General features: G+C 39.7%; 2 protein-coding genes and 1 long non-coding RNA gene across 5 annotated transcripts in view; 1 reads left to right on the top strand and 2 right to left on the bottom strand.

Annotated features, from left to right (window-relative positions):
* Positions 1-5,901, bottom strand: part of VTA1 (vesicle trafficking 1) — a 37,314-nt gene extending 31,413 nt beyond the window's left edge. For both annotated transcript variants that reach the window (XM_053938480.1, XM_053938481.1), the window contains exon 1: positions 5,745-5,901. In XM_053938480.1, coding sequence (XP_053794455.1) covers positions 5,745-5,853 — 109 coding nt within the window. In that variant the 5' untranslated portion in view covers positions 5,854-5,901. The remainder of the gene's footprint in view (positions 1-5,744) is intronic.
* Positions 5,902-5,967: 66 nt separating this feature from the next.
* On the top strand, positions 5,968-9,385 carry LOC128786508 (uncharacterized). Of its 2 annotated transcripts, none has more exons than XR_008430310.1 (4): positions 5,968-6,271; positions 7,463-7,956; positions 8,492-8,591; positions 9,340-9,385. It is a non-coding gene; the product is annotated as an uncharacterized LOC128786508 (long non-coding RNA). The 2 variants fall into 2 exon arrangements; XR_008430311.1 differs by lacking the exon at positions 9,340-9,385 and adding an exon at positions 8,754-8,804.
* Positions 8,585-12,392, bottom strand: GJE1 (gap junction protein epsilon 1). Its single transcript, XM_053939802.1, has 3 exons — positions 12,314-12,392; positions 11,514-11,696; positions 8,585-11,119 (listed from the first exon to the last, which is right to left on the bottom strand). Exons 1-3 carry the CDS (start codon positions 12,350-12,352, stop codon positions 10,724-10,726), a joined length of 618 nt encoding a protein of 205 aa, XP_053795777.1. The 5' UTR covers positions 12,353-12,392; the 3' UTR covers positions 8,585-10,723.
* Between the last annotated feature and the right edge of the window lie 5,460 nt (positions 12,393-17,852).

Genomic DNA, 17,852 nt, shown 5'->3' with positions numbered 1-17,852 from the left:
ATTGTATGTTGGAAAAAATGCACCTTAGTATATTTACATATACAAGTGAAATTTAGGAGTTTAACACAAATACATGTAACTCAGAAAAGGTTTCAATCTCTGAAATACACTTGTTCTATATGTTCTCATTCCTATCTCTGTTAAAACAGATTATTTTAAAATATTATCTATGTAATTAAAGCAAAGCCCAAAATAGTACATAACAGTTAACATCATCTTAATTTTTGCCACTACCCAGAGTCTGCTTCAAGGATTGTGGGGTTTATTCAATTATCTTTGTTATTCCTACCACTTTTTTAGTTTTTCTGCCTCCACAGACAAAGCAGTTTTAAGAGCACAGTCTTCCCCAGTTACAAATCTTTGAAATAATCAGAGCAAACAAACAGACTGAAAACAGAAAAATAAAATAGAAAGCAAAGGGAAAAGTATAAATTTTAGCTTATACTCATAGCAGAATCAAAACAATTTCACAGTACACTATGAAATTGGTATTTACTTAAATATCTGACTTAAACATATTAGCTTACCCTGAATAAAGAACAGATTAAATCTATTCTTCTGTATGCAAGCTCTAATAAAAGCCTTTAAAACATTTTTTGTATTAGTAGCCCACAAAATAGTTTTCTGCCACTAGCAATATGAGAATATGGAAAATGTACGTTTACAAATGGACTATATAAAACTAGTACAAAAGATGAATATTTAAACTAGAAAGCTCAGGTATTTGATCATATTAGATATGGAATTCTACAAGCACATTTTTAGGCATTTCAATTCCACAATGTCCCAGTATAAATGAGGTCACTAAGTATGTGCTGAATCTCTCCAAATACAGCAAATACTAGTTACTTTTTAATTTTATTAATACTTCTTAATTACATGCATCTTCTAAATTAATCATTCAGACTGCACCAACATACATTTAAAAATTGAACAATTTAAAAGCTCAGTTAAAATATTTGGCCATTTTTAGTCATTCCTATTAAGAAGGACTAATTGGATTGGTAAAGGAAAGAATTGGTAAAAAAGAATGGTATTTCCATTGTAAAATTGCACAGTAACTATATTTCTTGAATTCTTAGTCTGGGCATGAACTTCAGAGTCCTTTTTTTTTTTTTTTTTTTTTGTAATAATACTACTAAAAAATTCTTATAATTTGTATGCAGAGAGAAGCTTGTTTCACAGGTGTCTGACTACACTTGAAAGTGACAAGGCAGTCACATTTAACAGATGGATATTTCTGTTAAAAGCCGAATGATTTTTGGTACAAGAGGTTGTCAGCTAGTTGTGGAATAAAAGTTGTCTCTTGCTTCTCTCTCTCGCTTGATCTCACAAAACCACAAATCTTAATATAAGAGTATGGAAGCATTTCTCTGATGCTTTTCCATCTCAAGAATTAAAAATTGAATATTTTTTCATGCCTCTTTTATACAGATCATACCTATTGATCTTATATTATTGTTTTCTGATGTTTAGTAGACTGTAAAGCAAAAATCACCACACTTTGCTTTTTAAAAGTTACTAGAAACATAATTTCTCACATGAATTCATTGACTATCCAAACACTGTTCATGAAACATCAGTCCTTTTCTGGTAACTCACCGGCATTCTCTCAATACTTTTGAATTAGAACATCAATGTTCAGTAAGTACAGACTACCACTTATCTTTGCAAAGAGATTAACAATGCAACTAGAAGGCTGAAACAACAATCATTAACAAAAAATCTTGCTTTTAACTCTAAACTTGAAGTTTTTGGAAGATAGAGTTACCTCTCAAACCTTGCAATTTGTAAAAAAAACCAAAAAAACAACAAAACAACTCATCAGTACAACTTCTTATGCCAAAGTTGGAGACACGATTCCTTCAGTTATTACAGGCCAGAGATTTTTTTTATCAGAGCCTGCCTCCTTGTGTCTGCAAAAGAACATCTCAAAGTAGTCAAACAGTTAGATTCAAGTAAGTTTTTAACATAAGAAGTTATTTTGTTGACTACCAATTACATATTTGTCCTTTGCTAGGCAACCAATGTAGCACACTTTTCAGATATTTCATTATACCTGCTGAATAAGCTGACCTCTACTGATCCTGAAATAGCTACATACTTAATGACAATGATTAACAAATAATACAAAAGTGGAAAAAGTATCATATGGGAAGCCATTTTAAAATAAAGTGGTAGAATACCAGAGTGCTGGACACTTGCATTAACCATTACGTGTCTAATCTCTTTAAAATCAGAATTGTTTTGTGAGATCATGTGCTACTAAACTTTTTTTTAAAATAAACCTGGTTTCTTTATTTCTCTACAGTCAGTGTTCTGGGTAGAAGAAATGTTACAACCATGTGAATTTATGGTGCATACTGTCAAGAAAAAATATTTTAATTACTTTGCTCAATTACATCCATCTACTAACAATAGATAGGGCTAAAAAGGTAACGGTATACACACAACATATAAAGCTACTGAACATATTCTGCTTTGAATCTGAATACCTAAAAAGGAGGTTAAGAATGAAGGTTTTGTAAGGATTACACAGGATTATCAGCAATAAACCAGTTTTTAAATGTTTGCAATGTGGAAGTACCACAACAAAAAATGTTGTGTTAGAGTGTACAAGAACATCAGTGTTCAACATTTTATTTGTCATGTGGAAAATTATGTGGCAGTTGAAAAAGACAAATAATCCCCGCTGTAGCTATTTATATTGTGTAAAACAGATTAATGTTAATTAAATTACAGTTTCTGTAAATCAACATATGCCAGCATTACCAAAAAAGCAGGAGTCCTGCCTTTGCCCCCAGCCATTGTGTCTTGTTCCTTTTCTTTGTCTGTGCGGGAACACAGCTGTTTAAGCAGCAGTGAATTGGCTTGGCTGAAAAATAGCTTATTATTGTCTTTCATCATACAATTACATCAACATTTGCTTCTAAAGCAGTCTAGGGTTGGGAATGAGAGACCAGAGAAGGACTACAGCATTTTCTTTCGGTGGCATTACTGATTTATGCTAGCTTGATGCTCAAAATGCACTACAACACAAGAGGAAAAAAAAGGCAAATAAATCATGTAACTGTCACATAAATTCCCAGCTTTAAGAGTATACCTACAGCACCTATGATGAGAGACAAAAACGTTAACAAGAGCAGTAAGTAGTTTCTCTGAAAATTTTATTGTTAAGCTCTAGAAAGCAATATTTTATGCTGCAAACACATCCTACCAGATTTCACTTGCTTCCAATCCTGAAATTAATTTGTCACAGTTCTTATTATTAGACATCTAAAAATGCAATTTAACAAAAATTAAGATAAATCAAAACCTAGCATACATATGCCCATACTGCAAACTACTGTGCCATGGCAACATTAATAATATTGTGACTGGAGCTTTTTTTCTGTATGAACCACATATGGCAACATTCCAAAGCTATAAACACATCACTGTTCAGACTGATGGTTACATCCACTGGCTAACCAACGATTCCCCTCACAGAGTGGCTGCGTAAGCAGCTTTGTGATGGAACACAGCCTTTCAACAACACAGGGTGCACTCTGCTGTGCCTCACCAGCCCCCTGGTCCTGGGACATGCAGGGTGCCAGACAAGTGCCTGCAGATGAGCCTGGTGGGGAAGCGCCAGCGCAGAGAACGACACACAATCTAGCACACAGAGTGCTCCTCACTCTATGCCTTCCACACAATACATTATATAAAATGTATAGAGCTCCTCTGAAGCCCATTTCCAAGGCTCCACAGAGATGCTCACTTTTTTTCAGTGAAAAAACATTATCTGAAAGGAATCCTGAAATCTTTTTGTATCCCCTGCTCTACACTTCTAAAAATCTTTTTAGTGAAGCTTTTATTATTCATAGCGTACTAGGAGTATATGCAGTACATTTTTTTGAGAGTAGCAATATTAATAATTAATACTTTGGGATTCCATGTAATTATGCCAAACTCATGATGTTAAAAATTAATGTTTCATAAATCTTATTTTTGCTTCAAAGCCAGAGCTAAATGAAGAAAAAAAACAACTACGGAGCATGAATACTGCATTTTTGTCAATCCAGACAAACTCACCCAACATGGGAGGAAATAAGTGTCATCAGTGGAACACTGGTGAAAACAAATTCTTCTCCTTCGTGTATTTAAAAAACAAAGGATCTGAGCAAGACCTAACTTGAAAAAGAGATGTCAGTGCTTTTTACTTTACACAATACTGTAATGAAATAGATACCTCTAGAATACAGTCTTTGCTATATTCAGTAATGAACCAGATGTGTTGAAGTAGCCAGATGAAAAAATAAAGTTTTCAGACTACTTAGGACAGACAAGGTAAATTTACAGAAAATGGTAATTATCCAACATAGGCTTTTTTTTTCCTCTACACTAAGACCTAAGTTTCAGAATGCAAAAGACAAAGAAAAGTAGAGATCGTACACTAAAACATTTCTGGTTTAGAACAGACTTGCACTTTATCACCTACACTAATGCATGTCTTTTTCTTGTCAAGCCAGACAGTGTGTTACAGCTAACAGAGAAATCCAAAGAAATAAAGAAAAACAAAACAAAATAAACCCCAGTGCAACTTGACCTAGCTGGTGCCTCCTGCCACACACAGTGTCACCTGTCTTGTGTTCTTCCAGTAAATAAAGAGCGTGTACTACTGAGAACATCCAGTGTTCTAATATGTGGCTACCTCACCTTCCTGGTTGCACTCTTCCACATTATCACACTATTCCTGTGTAACACAGAAAAAGTAAAATTATTCTTCTGTCACTCAGCACTTTTTTCAGAGCTATCTGAAACCTAAATTTCACTAATTCATTCTTCTAAATTAAGATCATCTTATAAGGAAAAACTACTAGTTCTACAGATATATTTTATTTCATTTTTGAAGACAAGCCAAGTAAACCCCTCGAATGACCTCTTATCTCAATAAAAGTACCAATGCTGTGATGACCAACCTTCCTTCCCCTTAAGGGTGGGTTATCAGCAACAAAAACATACGTTTCTGGTGATCTGCTAGTCTTAGACGCCTTTACAAGTGTGGCTTAACTGTAACAGGAATTTAAGACTAGCAGCAAGCTTGTATTTCTTAATACACTATGCAGTCTTTTAAAAAGGCTCACAGACCATGATGACAACCATTAGCTTAGAAACCACATCAGCTTGAAAAATCTACATATTAATTTGCAAGTTTTACAGTAAGGTTTTGCTGTGTTCATTTCAGCGAAAGAGGCAGAAAAAAAGCAAACCACTCCCTTTGAGAACTCCGAGAAGTGACAAAGCCTCACAGACGAGAAAATGAAAGCTTCTATCAGCACGAAAGATTCTCAAACTCAAAATACTTATTCAGGGTTGCACATGATCGAAGGGAAGTCTTTTTCAGGAGAACAAAAATTCTGAGAAACTTATTAAATGTTATTTTTTGCCGTACTGATTAGGACTGTCCCATCAGGACCGCTTTACACGGTGCCGTACAAGCAGGCGGGCGGGCTGCCGGACCGTGCGCTCGGACCGCCGAGAGGCCGGACCTCCGCAGGCACGGAGCGGAGGAAAGGCGGGTGGGGCCGCAGCGGCAGCCGAAGCACGCCGCGACCACCCCGCACCGCCCAGAGGTGGGGCTTTCCCCCGCCCCCGCGCATCCCACGGGCAGCCCGAGCGGGCAGGGGAGGAGCGCGCCGCCCGGTGCAGCGGCGGCCGGGCCGGGGCCAGCGGCACGGCGCCGCGGCCGCCTCCTCACTCACAGTAGTACGCCACCACGGGCTCGCGCTTGTCCAGCTCCTGCGCGGTCCGCAGATGGTGCTGGATGCTCTTGAGCTGCGGCGGCAGCGGGGGCAGCGCCGGGGCCGCCATGGCGCGGGCAGCGGCGGCAGGCGGCGGGGCGCGGGTCTTGCTCCCGGGGCTGGCGCGCGCCGCTTCCGCTTCCGGCTCGGGCGCCGTGGGCGAACGGGCGGCGGGGCGCGGGGAGCGCCCCCTGCTGGCCAGGAGGGGGCGGGCGAGGCTGTCCGTCTGTCCGTGCGTTCGTCCGTCTGTCTATGGGGACCTACAGCCTCAAACGCCACCTTCGTGGCCCCTTAGTGCTTGAAACCCGTCCTGCAGCAGCCGTGAGGAAGGGCTGGAGACTTCGGGGCGGTCGGAGCGCTGGCGCAGCGGTGGAACGGCAGCCTGGCCCCGGCTGCCCTGGGCTGAGCAGTGACGGCCTCCCCGTCCCTTCTGCCTCCCTTCCTTTGGCAGGACAACCCAGAGAGCTGTGCAGACCTGGCCTGTGCAGGTACACCTGCAACTAAAATCCCTTCTCAGATTGAAACAACTTCTCCTTGGGCTGCACCAAGGCTTGCTAAAGTCCGTGAGGCCCTTGGGGGCTGAGCTGTACCTTTACTTCTGGGCCTCTGCCCTTCATGCCCAAAAACTCTTGTCTGCAAAAATCGGATTAGTTACGTGGTATGCAGCAAGCCAATAGATACACACCCGAGAGAGATACTGATTGTTCATTTCAGAGTTGTGCGAGCCTGGGTGTTTGGGGGTATTCCATAAATCAAGCACCCCAACTATCAGCACTTTATACATTTTAGCAAACAAAGGCTGCTTTGTTTTTTAATAAGAGAACAACAGTTCTCTTACTAATTAGTTTTCTGTATTCTGTTAGTTAATGATCCTCTTGCTTCTTCTGCTAATTAGTGAGCATGTTAGGCTTTCTTATTTGAGTCACTGGGTTTCTTGGGTCACTGGTCCACGAGTTGGTGGTCAGGATTTCCCCCTGCCAGAATTACCTTTTACCCAGTCAGAGCTGATTGCAGCACGGTAGCTGAGTGGCCTTATTAGTTTCTTCCTTATTTTGTGAGTTCTGCCAAATGGCCCTGTGGCCTGTAAATTCTTCATTCCTTGTGTCCATTACCAGTGGGCATCCTTCTTCCCAAGCTTTGCTAACCTCCCCCAGGGTCTGAGATGGATGAAGGATGTCAAGCTCTAAACCTGGCAAACAATGTAAACCTGGTAAACAAGGCAATTCTACGACCAAGTGACTTGTTTTTCTAACACTTGAATATCAGTTAGAGCTTGCTTGTTAGCTGCTGTTTTCACAGAATAAATCTCCCTTGATTAAGCTTGAAAGTATTCGAAGATTAAACATCAAAGAAAATCCTTTCTTAAGAAAATTTAACAAATTCTGCATTTTGCAATACTACCACGGCCTGGCTAATAGGACTGGGCTGCTTCCTGGCGGCTATCAGAAAGACTGTCAGCCCTGGAACATGCATCTCATAGGATCACCACTTCCCAGATAACTTTTTCTCAGAGAAACCGCCAGGGATTTCTGGTTTTGCAGAGAGGGGATAAGAACAGCACAAGAAATGTGAACTGTTGAAGCAAAATGGTTTCAAATGCATCTCACAATATAAATTATTTTAGTGTGTATTACCTTATTATGATGCCCTAGTTAAAACTATTTTTACATTTCTTTCAGGTAGCCCTTTTGCCAAACCTCTTCTTGATCTCAAAGTGTCTGTTTGCAAAGGAAGAGAATGTCAATGCTGCAGGGCATAAAGAAGGGTGCATGTTGGAGGGAGGCACAGCGTAGGAGAGGTGGCTGCATTGTCTCATTGCTGACATGGGAGTGTGCCAGAAAGGGAACAGAAGGGAAATGATGTCTGAACAGAAGAGAGGAATCCATGAAAGGAATAGAACAAGGAGTGGTTACAGGACTGGGATGCTGTGGTGCTACACTAGAAGCTGGCTGGCCCAGAGCAGCTATACCTTTGATGTAAATGCAATCACGTCACAATTACAGCTCTTTGTTAACTGAAAATGAAAATGGTCATGATGTCTGACTAGAGACGAAACTGACTACAAACACATGAGGTGGGGATTGCTTTGAGTGCTGTCTGTGAAAATTAGGTGGCTAGAGTATAGGGGGAAACAATGAAAAAGTCAAAGAAGCACTTACAGTGCGAACCTGATGTAAGCAACAAAAGTACTTCCTCAGTGTTCTGGGAGACAGGACTTCATGTTCGCTGTGTAAAGAAATAGAATTTAATCAAAGAATCCCCGACTGTATTATAAATTCCTTTCTTAATGGCAAAAACAAACAAAAAAAGCCTTCACGATTGTCTCAAATACGTGCTAAGCCTTTGAGCAAAAATCAGCTCAACACTGAGAAATGCATGAAGGCATATCAATCTCAGAGGGAGTAAGAGTGGAAGGAAGCTAATAGAAAACAATGTAAATGATGAAAGTGGTGGGAGTTTGGAAGACTAAGCAAAAGGAAAGTTTATAGACACTTGAGAATACAATGAGCGCCAGGAAAACAAATGGCAAATATAGGAAAGTGTTGACATCCATGGGGAAATTATTTCTTTTCATGGGCATAATATCTCCATCAGCGTTCAGAAACTAATGGCTGAATCAGGCATAGAAAAACATTTGCACTAAAAGGCAATAATGCACTTTTTTAAAAAATTAAAGACTAAGCAATTTGACAATTTTAATTCCACAGGAAGTGCAGAAAAAAAAAAAAAAATCAGTGTATCTGATTTGGAAGAAGGAAAATTTTTAATATGTTCCAGAATTTGATCACAAAGAGCAAGCCCATGGTGGTGAGTAACCCAGCTCCTAAAGCACTCCAGGGATCCTCAGACAGTTCCATGCCAGTACTTGTTCTTCAAGGCTCTTGATGGTAACAAGGACTTAAAGAACTCCTGAGGGTTTGTGGGTTTTGGCACTCTTCTGACCCTTCTGAAGTGTTTGAAAATTTACAGAAGAACAACAAGCAATGACATATTGAGCACCAGGGAAATACATACAAGGTTGTGATTATTTTGTTATTATACAAATAACTAATGAAGTGGGATTTCAAGTGTACCATTGGTAACAACTGTACCTAGCACATGAAAGTAAATTCTTTTTCTTAGTAGTTCTATATACTGTATATTTTTATAAATTTTTTTTACCTGAGATTACAAGTTTCAATTGGTAAGAATAATTCCAGATGTATATTGACATATACAGTAAAACTTAAAACATGTATCAACCAAAGAACATGGCATATTATGCAAACAAGATAGCACAGTGATTTTTATTTCACTTGCAATGCTTGCAAATATCAAATATTTAATATTGCATAAATCTGATAGCTTTGACTGGACATTTCTTTAAGACAACATAAAACTTATTTCCATAGTGAAAAAATAATATTAATGCTTTAATATAGCAAATGTATTGAAATACATAGGCTTGTTCTTGATCAGCATAAACCATGCATCTAGTTGTAGCCCACTTTGTTTTAAACGGCCCAGATTCAATCAAATCCAAGACACCTAAACCTTGCTATTCCATTTTATTTAGCAGGTTTACTTTTGTGGGTGAGAATTACAAGGCTATGATAATTCAACTGTGTTTGGGACTTATTAACTAACACTTGGTGGTAATACAGTTGGTAAGAATTTTTCCATAATTTTCTAAATATTTCTGAAATTACCCAAATTATGTTATCAGGCTCTCAGCTTTTTATGTTTGAAAAACAGATGGAAAATGGTTGATTGCTATTATAGCTATTTGTACATATTTTATACAGGAAACTACCTCCTCCTCTCTTTCTGATTCTGAAATCTGTTTTCTTTCCTCTATCTCACTTCAGCACAAAGAAATCACTTCTAAATTTAATATGTTTATTAGACCTTAAGAAGAAGCTGTTGCACACAAAAACATCTGATGCCTGTAAAAAGTTTAAGACCTAACCTAACCCAATACACTTTCTGCATAGAATAATTTTAATATGCAGAGTTCTTTTTTAACTGTTATTCCAGCAGCTTCAGTCAGAGCACAAAAAAGTTAGATGTGACACAAACAGCAGAAAATTCTGTGGGCCCAATTCTGCAGTCACACACAAGCAAAACACATTGAAATCAAGTCATGATTGGGCCTAGGAAATGCTTTTTTCCAAGATTTTATTTTGACACTTTGAAGCCGCTTCTGCAAAATTGTTAAAAAGCCCTTTTCCTCCTTCAAAATGTGATCATACTAAATTGGTAAAAATCTTCTACATGGTAAGCCAAAACATAATGAGGCGTTGCAGTCAGCACAAAGAATACCATACTACTCTTTCACTTTTAAAAGGAGATTCTGAGCCAGCAGGTGACGGTAGCTGAGCCTCTGCAAAGTGAGCTGGTATCCATGGATATGTTGTCACCACAGCCTAACCAAGAGTCTCTGCCACTGGGAGCTGAGTTGCAGGTTGCATCCCAGTGACACTTCTTGGGAAGATGCTTGAATGCTTTCTGGTACCCAGAGAGTAGCCACTATTATTGTTCAATTCTCAAGCTATAAGAACATGTAAAAATTTGCAAAAATTTTTCCTAGAAAGGCAATGGCCTTATTAACTCACATGGCATGTGTTCAGAAAAGCTGCAAATAGAAGTATGTTTATAAATAACCATCTCCTCACACACAGACACTCTTCTGGAGGCAGAACTATCATAGGTAGCAGGTCATGAAAATACATTGCTCTTGAAGATCTTAGTGCCTTTGACCTTGACATGGAAACAAAGATTATTCTCAGTGTGCAAATTTTTCAATGAGGAGTTTATGTCAAGTGACTATTCTGCCTCAGTAATCATGAGTGTGGTTCTCTTCTGCAGCACTGCATAGAGGAGATGTTTTTTTGCTGTGGTTTGAAACCATTGTTACAAAACTGCAGGTGGACAGAGCAGTAAATGAGTGTGAGTTGACATCACTGAGTTTTTAAGAAACCTAGCCTTCTACATGAGATCTCAAAAATTTCAGCAACACACAAGATCACTGTAATCACAGTAAATGTGTACATTGCAATAAGAAAGATTGTCTTTTCAAAGTGCTCTGGCACCATGCACCGGGTAATGTTAAACTTTTTATCAAGTGCTCCCACATCACACATATAGATTGCATTCACTTTGAAACCAAAGAGCTGAATCTGAAGCCAAAAGGCCACAACTTCAAGGACAATCCTTAAGAAAACAGAGAAAATATAAAAACCACTGTAGGATGACTTTTGGAGAATATCTTCCTGTTTGATGCTCTTACAAGCAGCATAGAGGTGAAAAAAGGCTCCAGGTACCAGTACAATTACCAGTTGTAATGCCCAGAATACCTAAAATGTAGCAGAAATGTACCTGTCAGATAATTTACAACTGCTTTGGAACAGCTAAAACACATGCATATTGGAACATTTTGCAAGTCTGTTTTTAATATATATCAAATGTATAAAAGCTTAGATGACAATAAAGGTAAAAAACAGTTATGTTTTGATTTGAAAAATTTAGTTGGGTTCTGAAACATGAGTATTATTTTGAAGGACAGGAAACACAGCTCCATATTTAGTCACAGCTGAAGGGATATTAAAAGGAAAGTATTAATGAAAAAAGCTAGTGATAATTACCTAGTCAGTTAGTACTTATATGGAACAATCATGCTTTAATTTTTGCAGTTTACTTGTTTCACATTGGATTTTTACCATGAAAAAAATAACAGAAAAAGATAATTACCTGAGGAGTTATAGGTCTGAACTGGTTGTAACAGAAAAGATTAACCTCTCTCTTGTCTGGGTCACAGCTGAAATGCAAGGCCTCATTTCCATAAACAGCAAAGCCCAAAACACCAAGGAAAAACATTCGAATTGAGCCAAAAAAAAGAGTGTGGAATTGTCCAATTACTGTTGGCGGCCTGAGCTGCAAATCAGCGGGTTCATTCAACATAAAAAACAAAAAATGAACAGTGTTATTGTTGGAGGTCTACTTGCTCTTTTTCATTATCCAGAATATTTATTTTATCCTACTTGTTTTAAAGGAGACAGTTTGCCTATGAAGGGTGCAGTAGCTCTCTAACAAAATAATATTCTTACAACACTTTATTGTTCCTACTAACTTAATATAAACGTTAATTTGTCTAGCACTTGCCAGTTCATTTGTTTCACTGCCTTTATCTGTATTCCACTGCTGCAGAAGGCGCCAGACGGAGCTGAGCGCTTCGACCCAAAGTCTATTCGTTTTGCTGTTGTACTGATTCATTCACATGATGTCAGGTGATGGCAAAGCACGGACCGCCGTGTCACCATCAAACCTGACCATGCTTAGAAGCATACCAATTCCCGCAAATTAAAGTTCAGCTTCCCCAGAGGGGCAATTGTCTCCCCGCTCCGGCCGCCTGCCCCGCCGTGCCCGGGCCGGGAGGCCAGGCGGGCGGGCGGCCCCGCTGGCCCGTGCCGGGGCGCGGCGCGGCCCCCGCGCGGTTTGGGGCCGGACCCCCGGCTGCGGTCGGGCCAGGGGAGCGCGCCCCGCGTACTCACACATCCCTCCGAGAAGCTCCGAATGTAGTTGGGGGACATGGCTGGGGAAGGTGCCCTGTGTGGGCGACGGCGGCCGGAGCCGGAGCCCGCCCTGGCCCCGACCCCGACCCCGGCCCCGGCTCGCTCCGCCCTTTGTCCCCGGGCGGGCCCCCGCGCTCGGGCCGGCAGCGGGCGCAGCAAAAGCGGGGCCGGCCGGCGCCCGCCGATAATCCCCGGGCAGCACCGTCAGCAGCGCCTGCCGCCACCGTCGCCCGCTGCGCACCTGCCCCCTGCCCCGCTGGCCCACGCCGGCCTTTCACCACCGCCCCGGGGTACCGCTGTACCGACCATCACCCCCGCCCGGCCCCAGAACCGCTCCCCGCCCCGGCCCCCATCCCCGTCCCGGTTGAGGCCCTGGCGCAGCGCGCTCGGGGCTGCCTCGGCGGGAAGAGCCGGGACCAGGCTAGCTGGAGCGTCTAGAGTTTATCAACTTTATAACTTAAGTCCAATAAAGATGCAGCAGGACTTGGAAGCTCTAGATCCACGATTCTTAACTCAAAGAAACAGAAATTGAATGAAAACAAATAATATTACCCACTTTACAATTGCTACAAATAGCTTAATGGCAATAATTGCTACTAATAATTTGCTAGCATACTCAGTATGCGGAGTTGAAGCAGCTCCAGAAGAGCTGTGCATGCAAATCCGTGCATGAGCCAGACACTCCTGCTGGTAAACTGCCACAAGGATGTACTTCAACTCAGTGGTTTGAACCCAGTGGGAGTTCTGTGAGAAGATGGAGAGTGGAAGGATGGAGATAGGAAACCAGTAAAGGGGAAATGCTAATTTGTCATTCACTCAGTGGCATGCAGTAGTTTATTTGGCGTGCACAGGAAAGTGAAATCAGGTCACTAAATCCAGATTGGGGCAGTTATTCTTTTGCCTCTAAACTCAAAAGAGAGCCTCCCTTGTAACTGGCTGCGGCATGACTCCAAGCTGATGTATCAAAAAGCATTGTTCCCTCTGTCATGTATGCTTATAGGCATGGAAACATAGGCAGAAGAAGGGAAGTGATGGGAATCGGTGTTCATTTTATGTATAGATTTAGCTGTTGTGTCTCTAAAAGGTGCCTCAAAGACTGTATTAATGACATGGTCAAAATAACTGTTTTAAGACATCAGAACGTCCTTTGTAAAGGGAACCCGCTCCACCTCCACTGAAGTAGGTAAATTACAAAGAAGGTGAAAAGTGCTCCAATAAGTGCATTTACAGTTAATTAATTAGTTAATGCTTAATATTAAAATATAATATAATATAATATAATATAATATAATATAATATAATATAATATAACAATATTAATTAATAAGTTATTTACAGCTCCTAGTTCAGGCAGTTAATCTGTCTGTCTCCTGGAGTAATGTAAAAGATGTTGTATTGGTAGCACTTGGACTGGGTTTCCAAACGTTTTTAATGCAATCTGCTGCTCTGCTGCATAGAGAGAATGCTGAGGTTTGTGTATGTCAAATGAACTAAAAGCAATAATGTCTCTCAGTGGTGTGTGATCTGCAATAAAGTACTGTGGTTCTCAGTGTGGTGACTAACCTTCACCAAAATGCAATGATTTTGGTTACAGTGAATTGTTTTTCAATACATATGGAGCTTAATTATCATCCAAATGCAATTCTAGTGCCCCCACAGTACTATGAAATGACTAAATTAGTTCATCATGTTTAATACCAGTAATATTTCAATAATTTAATTATGTTAAAATGTGAATTGCCTATTGAAAATCTGCTGTTGAATGTACCTCAAAAAGTAGTTGTGTTTGTATTTATTAGGATCTCTTTAAATAGAAAAGTTTAAAAACACAATAGAAAAACTCAACAACTCCTACTTTCTAAATGGAGATAGATCTTTCAAAGATTTTTGTTATGCTTGGTATAGTAGTGATTATTTGCACATAAATTGATGAACATGAACCCATGAAGTTTGGTCAGCATTTGATTCTGCTATGGATAGAAACAACATTTCAGAACAGATTTTAGGTAAAAATCTGCACTATACAAATGCTACTTTGTATCTTTTTATTTTAAGGTGAGAATCACATGATTACTTACCTGACTGGACTGTCTAATACAAGACAATCAACAATCAGCCTCAGTAGCGGTATAGAAACTTGAATCTCTGTCCTGTGATGAAGGTGCTAAAGAAGACTTAGCTGGCAATGCTCTGATTTTTTTCTATGAACACATAAGGAATACAGCTGCATTGAAATAAAAAATAATTCTGGAGAGGCTGTCAGATGAACCAAATACAAACCCCATGAGCATCTGCAGTAAAACCCCACTGAGTGTGATGAATGGGCCCACAATAAAATTGTCACTTTCTTTGAAGTGGCTCCAGTGTCATGTGAGCTCAAGCACAGGAATCCCATTATCTTCGCACTAGGAGGAACTAATAGCAATGTTTTTCTTTTGTCATGTGTGTTCAATAATGTGCTTCTTAACACCATATTAGGAGAATAACTTGAGATGGAAGTAGAGTAAGCTGGCATTGTGCAGTCCTTTTGAGTGCAGTCTACTGAGAGAAGTTTCTTTGAGACTTCCTTGACAGAAAATCATTATTTGTTTCGAATCTGTAGGAGCAGCTGTCTGTTAGTTTTCTATCATGGACAAATGGGATGGAAGATGTTGATATCACATTTGTTTCTAAGTGAGTCTGAAGCCTGGATTTTGACTCCAGTTTGCAGCTCAGTGGTGTGCTCTTTAACCTTTTAATGAGTTGAAGTCCTACTGAATGAATACAGTAAAACAAATAGAATCTAAATGCGTGCATAAAGCTACAGTTGTGCTTAGAGAGATGACCTGTGTATTTAACGTTAAGCACCCAATTAATTCCTTTATTAATGTGGTTAAATGTAACGGCACCTGTTACCCTTGTGCCATGAATAAAATCAGCACCATGAAAATGGTACAAAAATTGAATTGGTATCAATAGGATAAGGCTTTGTTTCTCAAAAGAGAACTTGCATGAATATTGAAGAAAGCCACTTCTGCCAGCTTTCCAGCTTTGTCTAGTGCTAGGAGCATCTGAATTTCCATTTTGGTTTGCAGAGTTCCCTCCATCCAAATAAGAAAGCTTCTATTGAAATAATAAGAAAAAACACATGAGTTACTTTGTACACTTGACTGCCTGGAAGAAGTCACTCTCTGCTACAATGCATGCTCACTTTCCAGGTGTATCTACTAGTATAATGTGTGATATTACAACATTTATTGAAGGTTTGGTTCCTAATGCTCAGTGTTTAAATTTAGGTAGTATTTGTTGCTTGGTTGTTGCTTTGTTTCTTTTTAAAATTTGACTGATGATCAGGCCTTCAAACATGATCACTTCCAGGGCTCCATTTGAACCCAGTTTTCATTTAATGTGCAAGTATACACACTTATTTAAAGGCTACTTACTGCAGGTAGTTTTGGTGGCAGATATGCTTGGCTCTTCACGGGACTACACATGTTGTGATGTGCAAATCTGGAATTAGCTCTGGAATTATCAAGTGCCTTGAGCTGCATAAATGTGCAAAAAGAGTGTTTTTTCCTGTCAGACCCACGTCTCAGTAGAGGGCGTTTGTGAGATATGTGGAGTTCCTCATTCCTACATGAGCTGATTATGAATCCCTACATTTCGGAATTACTGATGAAGAAGTTTTCCCTCTCACGGTTCCAAGTTGTTATGGTTTCTCCCCTATGGTGTTGCACTCCCACATGCACTCCATTTGTGGTGGCTGAATGTGACTGTGCAGTTTCTTTCCCACTGGGAAGATTCACCTATGGCACTCTCTCCCTCATTCTTGTGCCAAGTACTGTCAGAGCTGCACAATGAAATTGTCTCTAGGATGTAATCTGAAATAACATCTAGGTGTGGGTGGACTCTTGTTTGAAAAGAGAATGATGAACAGTTTGTATGTGGAGATCTGAATTCGACTGGTTTATGTCAGGTTCTGTGGATCTTCCCCACACACGGCTTTTTACCTCTGCAGGAAATTATATTCATACTGGTTGAATATAATAACTGGTTGAATTATATTATACTGCAGTTGAAGCATTATCTAACTTTCCGGTTTCCCTGAGCTGGAGCCACTCACTTTCTTCAAGGCTTATTTCCTTGCTGTTAGAGTTCTAAAAAATGTGGAGTAGATAAAATCAAGTACTGATAAAAATCAGGAATGTAAATTTCCACTGAAAATGTTTCTAGTTCTTCAACCTTAGGAATTCCATCCTGTGGACTAAAGGACAAATAAAATTCACTAGGATAGAAGAAATTCTCCTGAAAGGCAGCAGTAGGAGTGGTAGTGTTGTGAAACAAAAAGCAAGGGGTCTCACCTCTCTCCATGCAAACTGCAATAAGTTTATATCAATAGAAGTTTTTAAAGAGTTTTTTTTGTTGATACTCATGCAAAAAGACTCAACTTCCTCTTGTCCCAAGAAAATCAATATTAAAGACAAGTTGAATTTAAATTATTCTTCCCATGGGAATCATATTGGCTGCTGATACATAAACCCATTTGCAAACAAATTAGCAAAAGGACCATACTCACAGTGTTAAACTTGCAGAGTTAAAGACACATATTGGATCCAGCCAATGGGAACCAAAAAGAGAGATTTGGAGTGTTAACAGAAACGTGACTGTTGTTCATCTTAGAAAATTTCACATATGCTTAACAAAATAGGGGGTCACAGCAATTTATATAAATATGTAAGCCATCAGTAAGGCTGTGTCTGAGGGAGCATAGCTGAATTTAAAACCATATGGAAGGAACTTGATCAGTAACAAGAATCCCTTCCAGAGTGTGGTAAGCACACCAGAGGAGCTCTGTGATGATTCTGATGAGCTGCTTAGTGGTAAAGGTGAAGTATCTAGCCTGATCCTTTCTGAAGCCTAGCACTGTTTGGGTTCAAACAAATTACTCAGCATTGTATGAATCAGTAATTTACACAGTTTTAACTTATATATTCAGGGATTTGAGAAGAGTCACAACGATCAATGAATAGATACAGAGAAGTGTAAGTTTAAAGAAACATTAATTCTTTTTTTTTTTTTTTTAATAATCTTAGTAAAAGTTTATTTAAGAAATAATCGCTGGTTTAATTCCTACACTAGACAGCATGCCATGGACAGGCCATGCACATGTGACATGCTTTGCTTCTGATATTTCAGTGGTGAGATTCTCCATAGACCTGTCATAAATTCATAGAGCTTTAAGAGAACTGCTGTAGTAATATGAACAAGCTAGTTCTCTACAAGCTCATGAATATTCTCTTTTGAGAAAAAGAAATAAAGGAATCAGTCTGCAGAACATGTTACTGGACAGTGCTGTTATTCTACCTTAACATTTTATCTTGGAAACTTCAGTCCAACGGGTCTGCCTGTCTTCCAGCGTATTTACATGACTACCTATATTCATGGCTTCTGCTGGAAACAGATGGAACTGTTTGGAAAGCCTATACATGTGCAGACACTCGGAAGTAAAAGACATTACCTCACTGAAAAGCAAGAAACA

Source organism: Vidua chalybeata, chromosome 3 (genome assembly GCF_026979565.1).
Source record: "Vidua chalybeata isolate OUT-0048 chromosome 3, bVidCha1 merged haplotype, whole genome shotgun sequence".
NCBI lineage: Eukaryota > Metazoa > Chordata > Aves > Passeriformes > Viduidae > Vidua > Vidua chalybeata.
The sequence above is the reverse complement of the archived record's forward strand: the minus strand, read 5'-3'. Positions and strand labels throughout refer to the sequence as shown.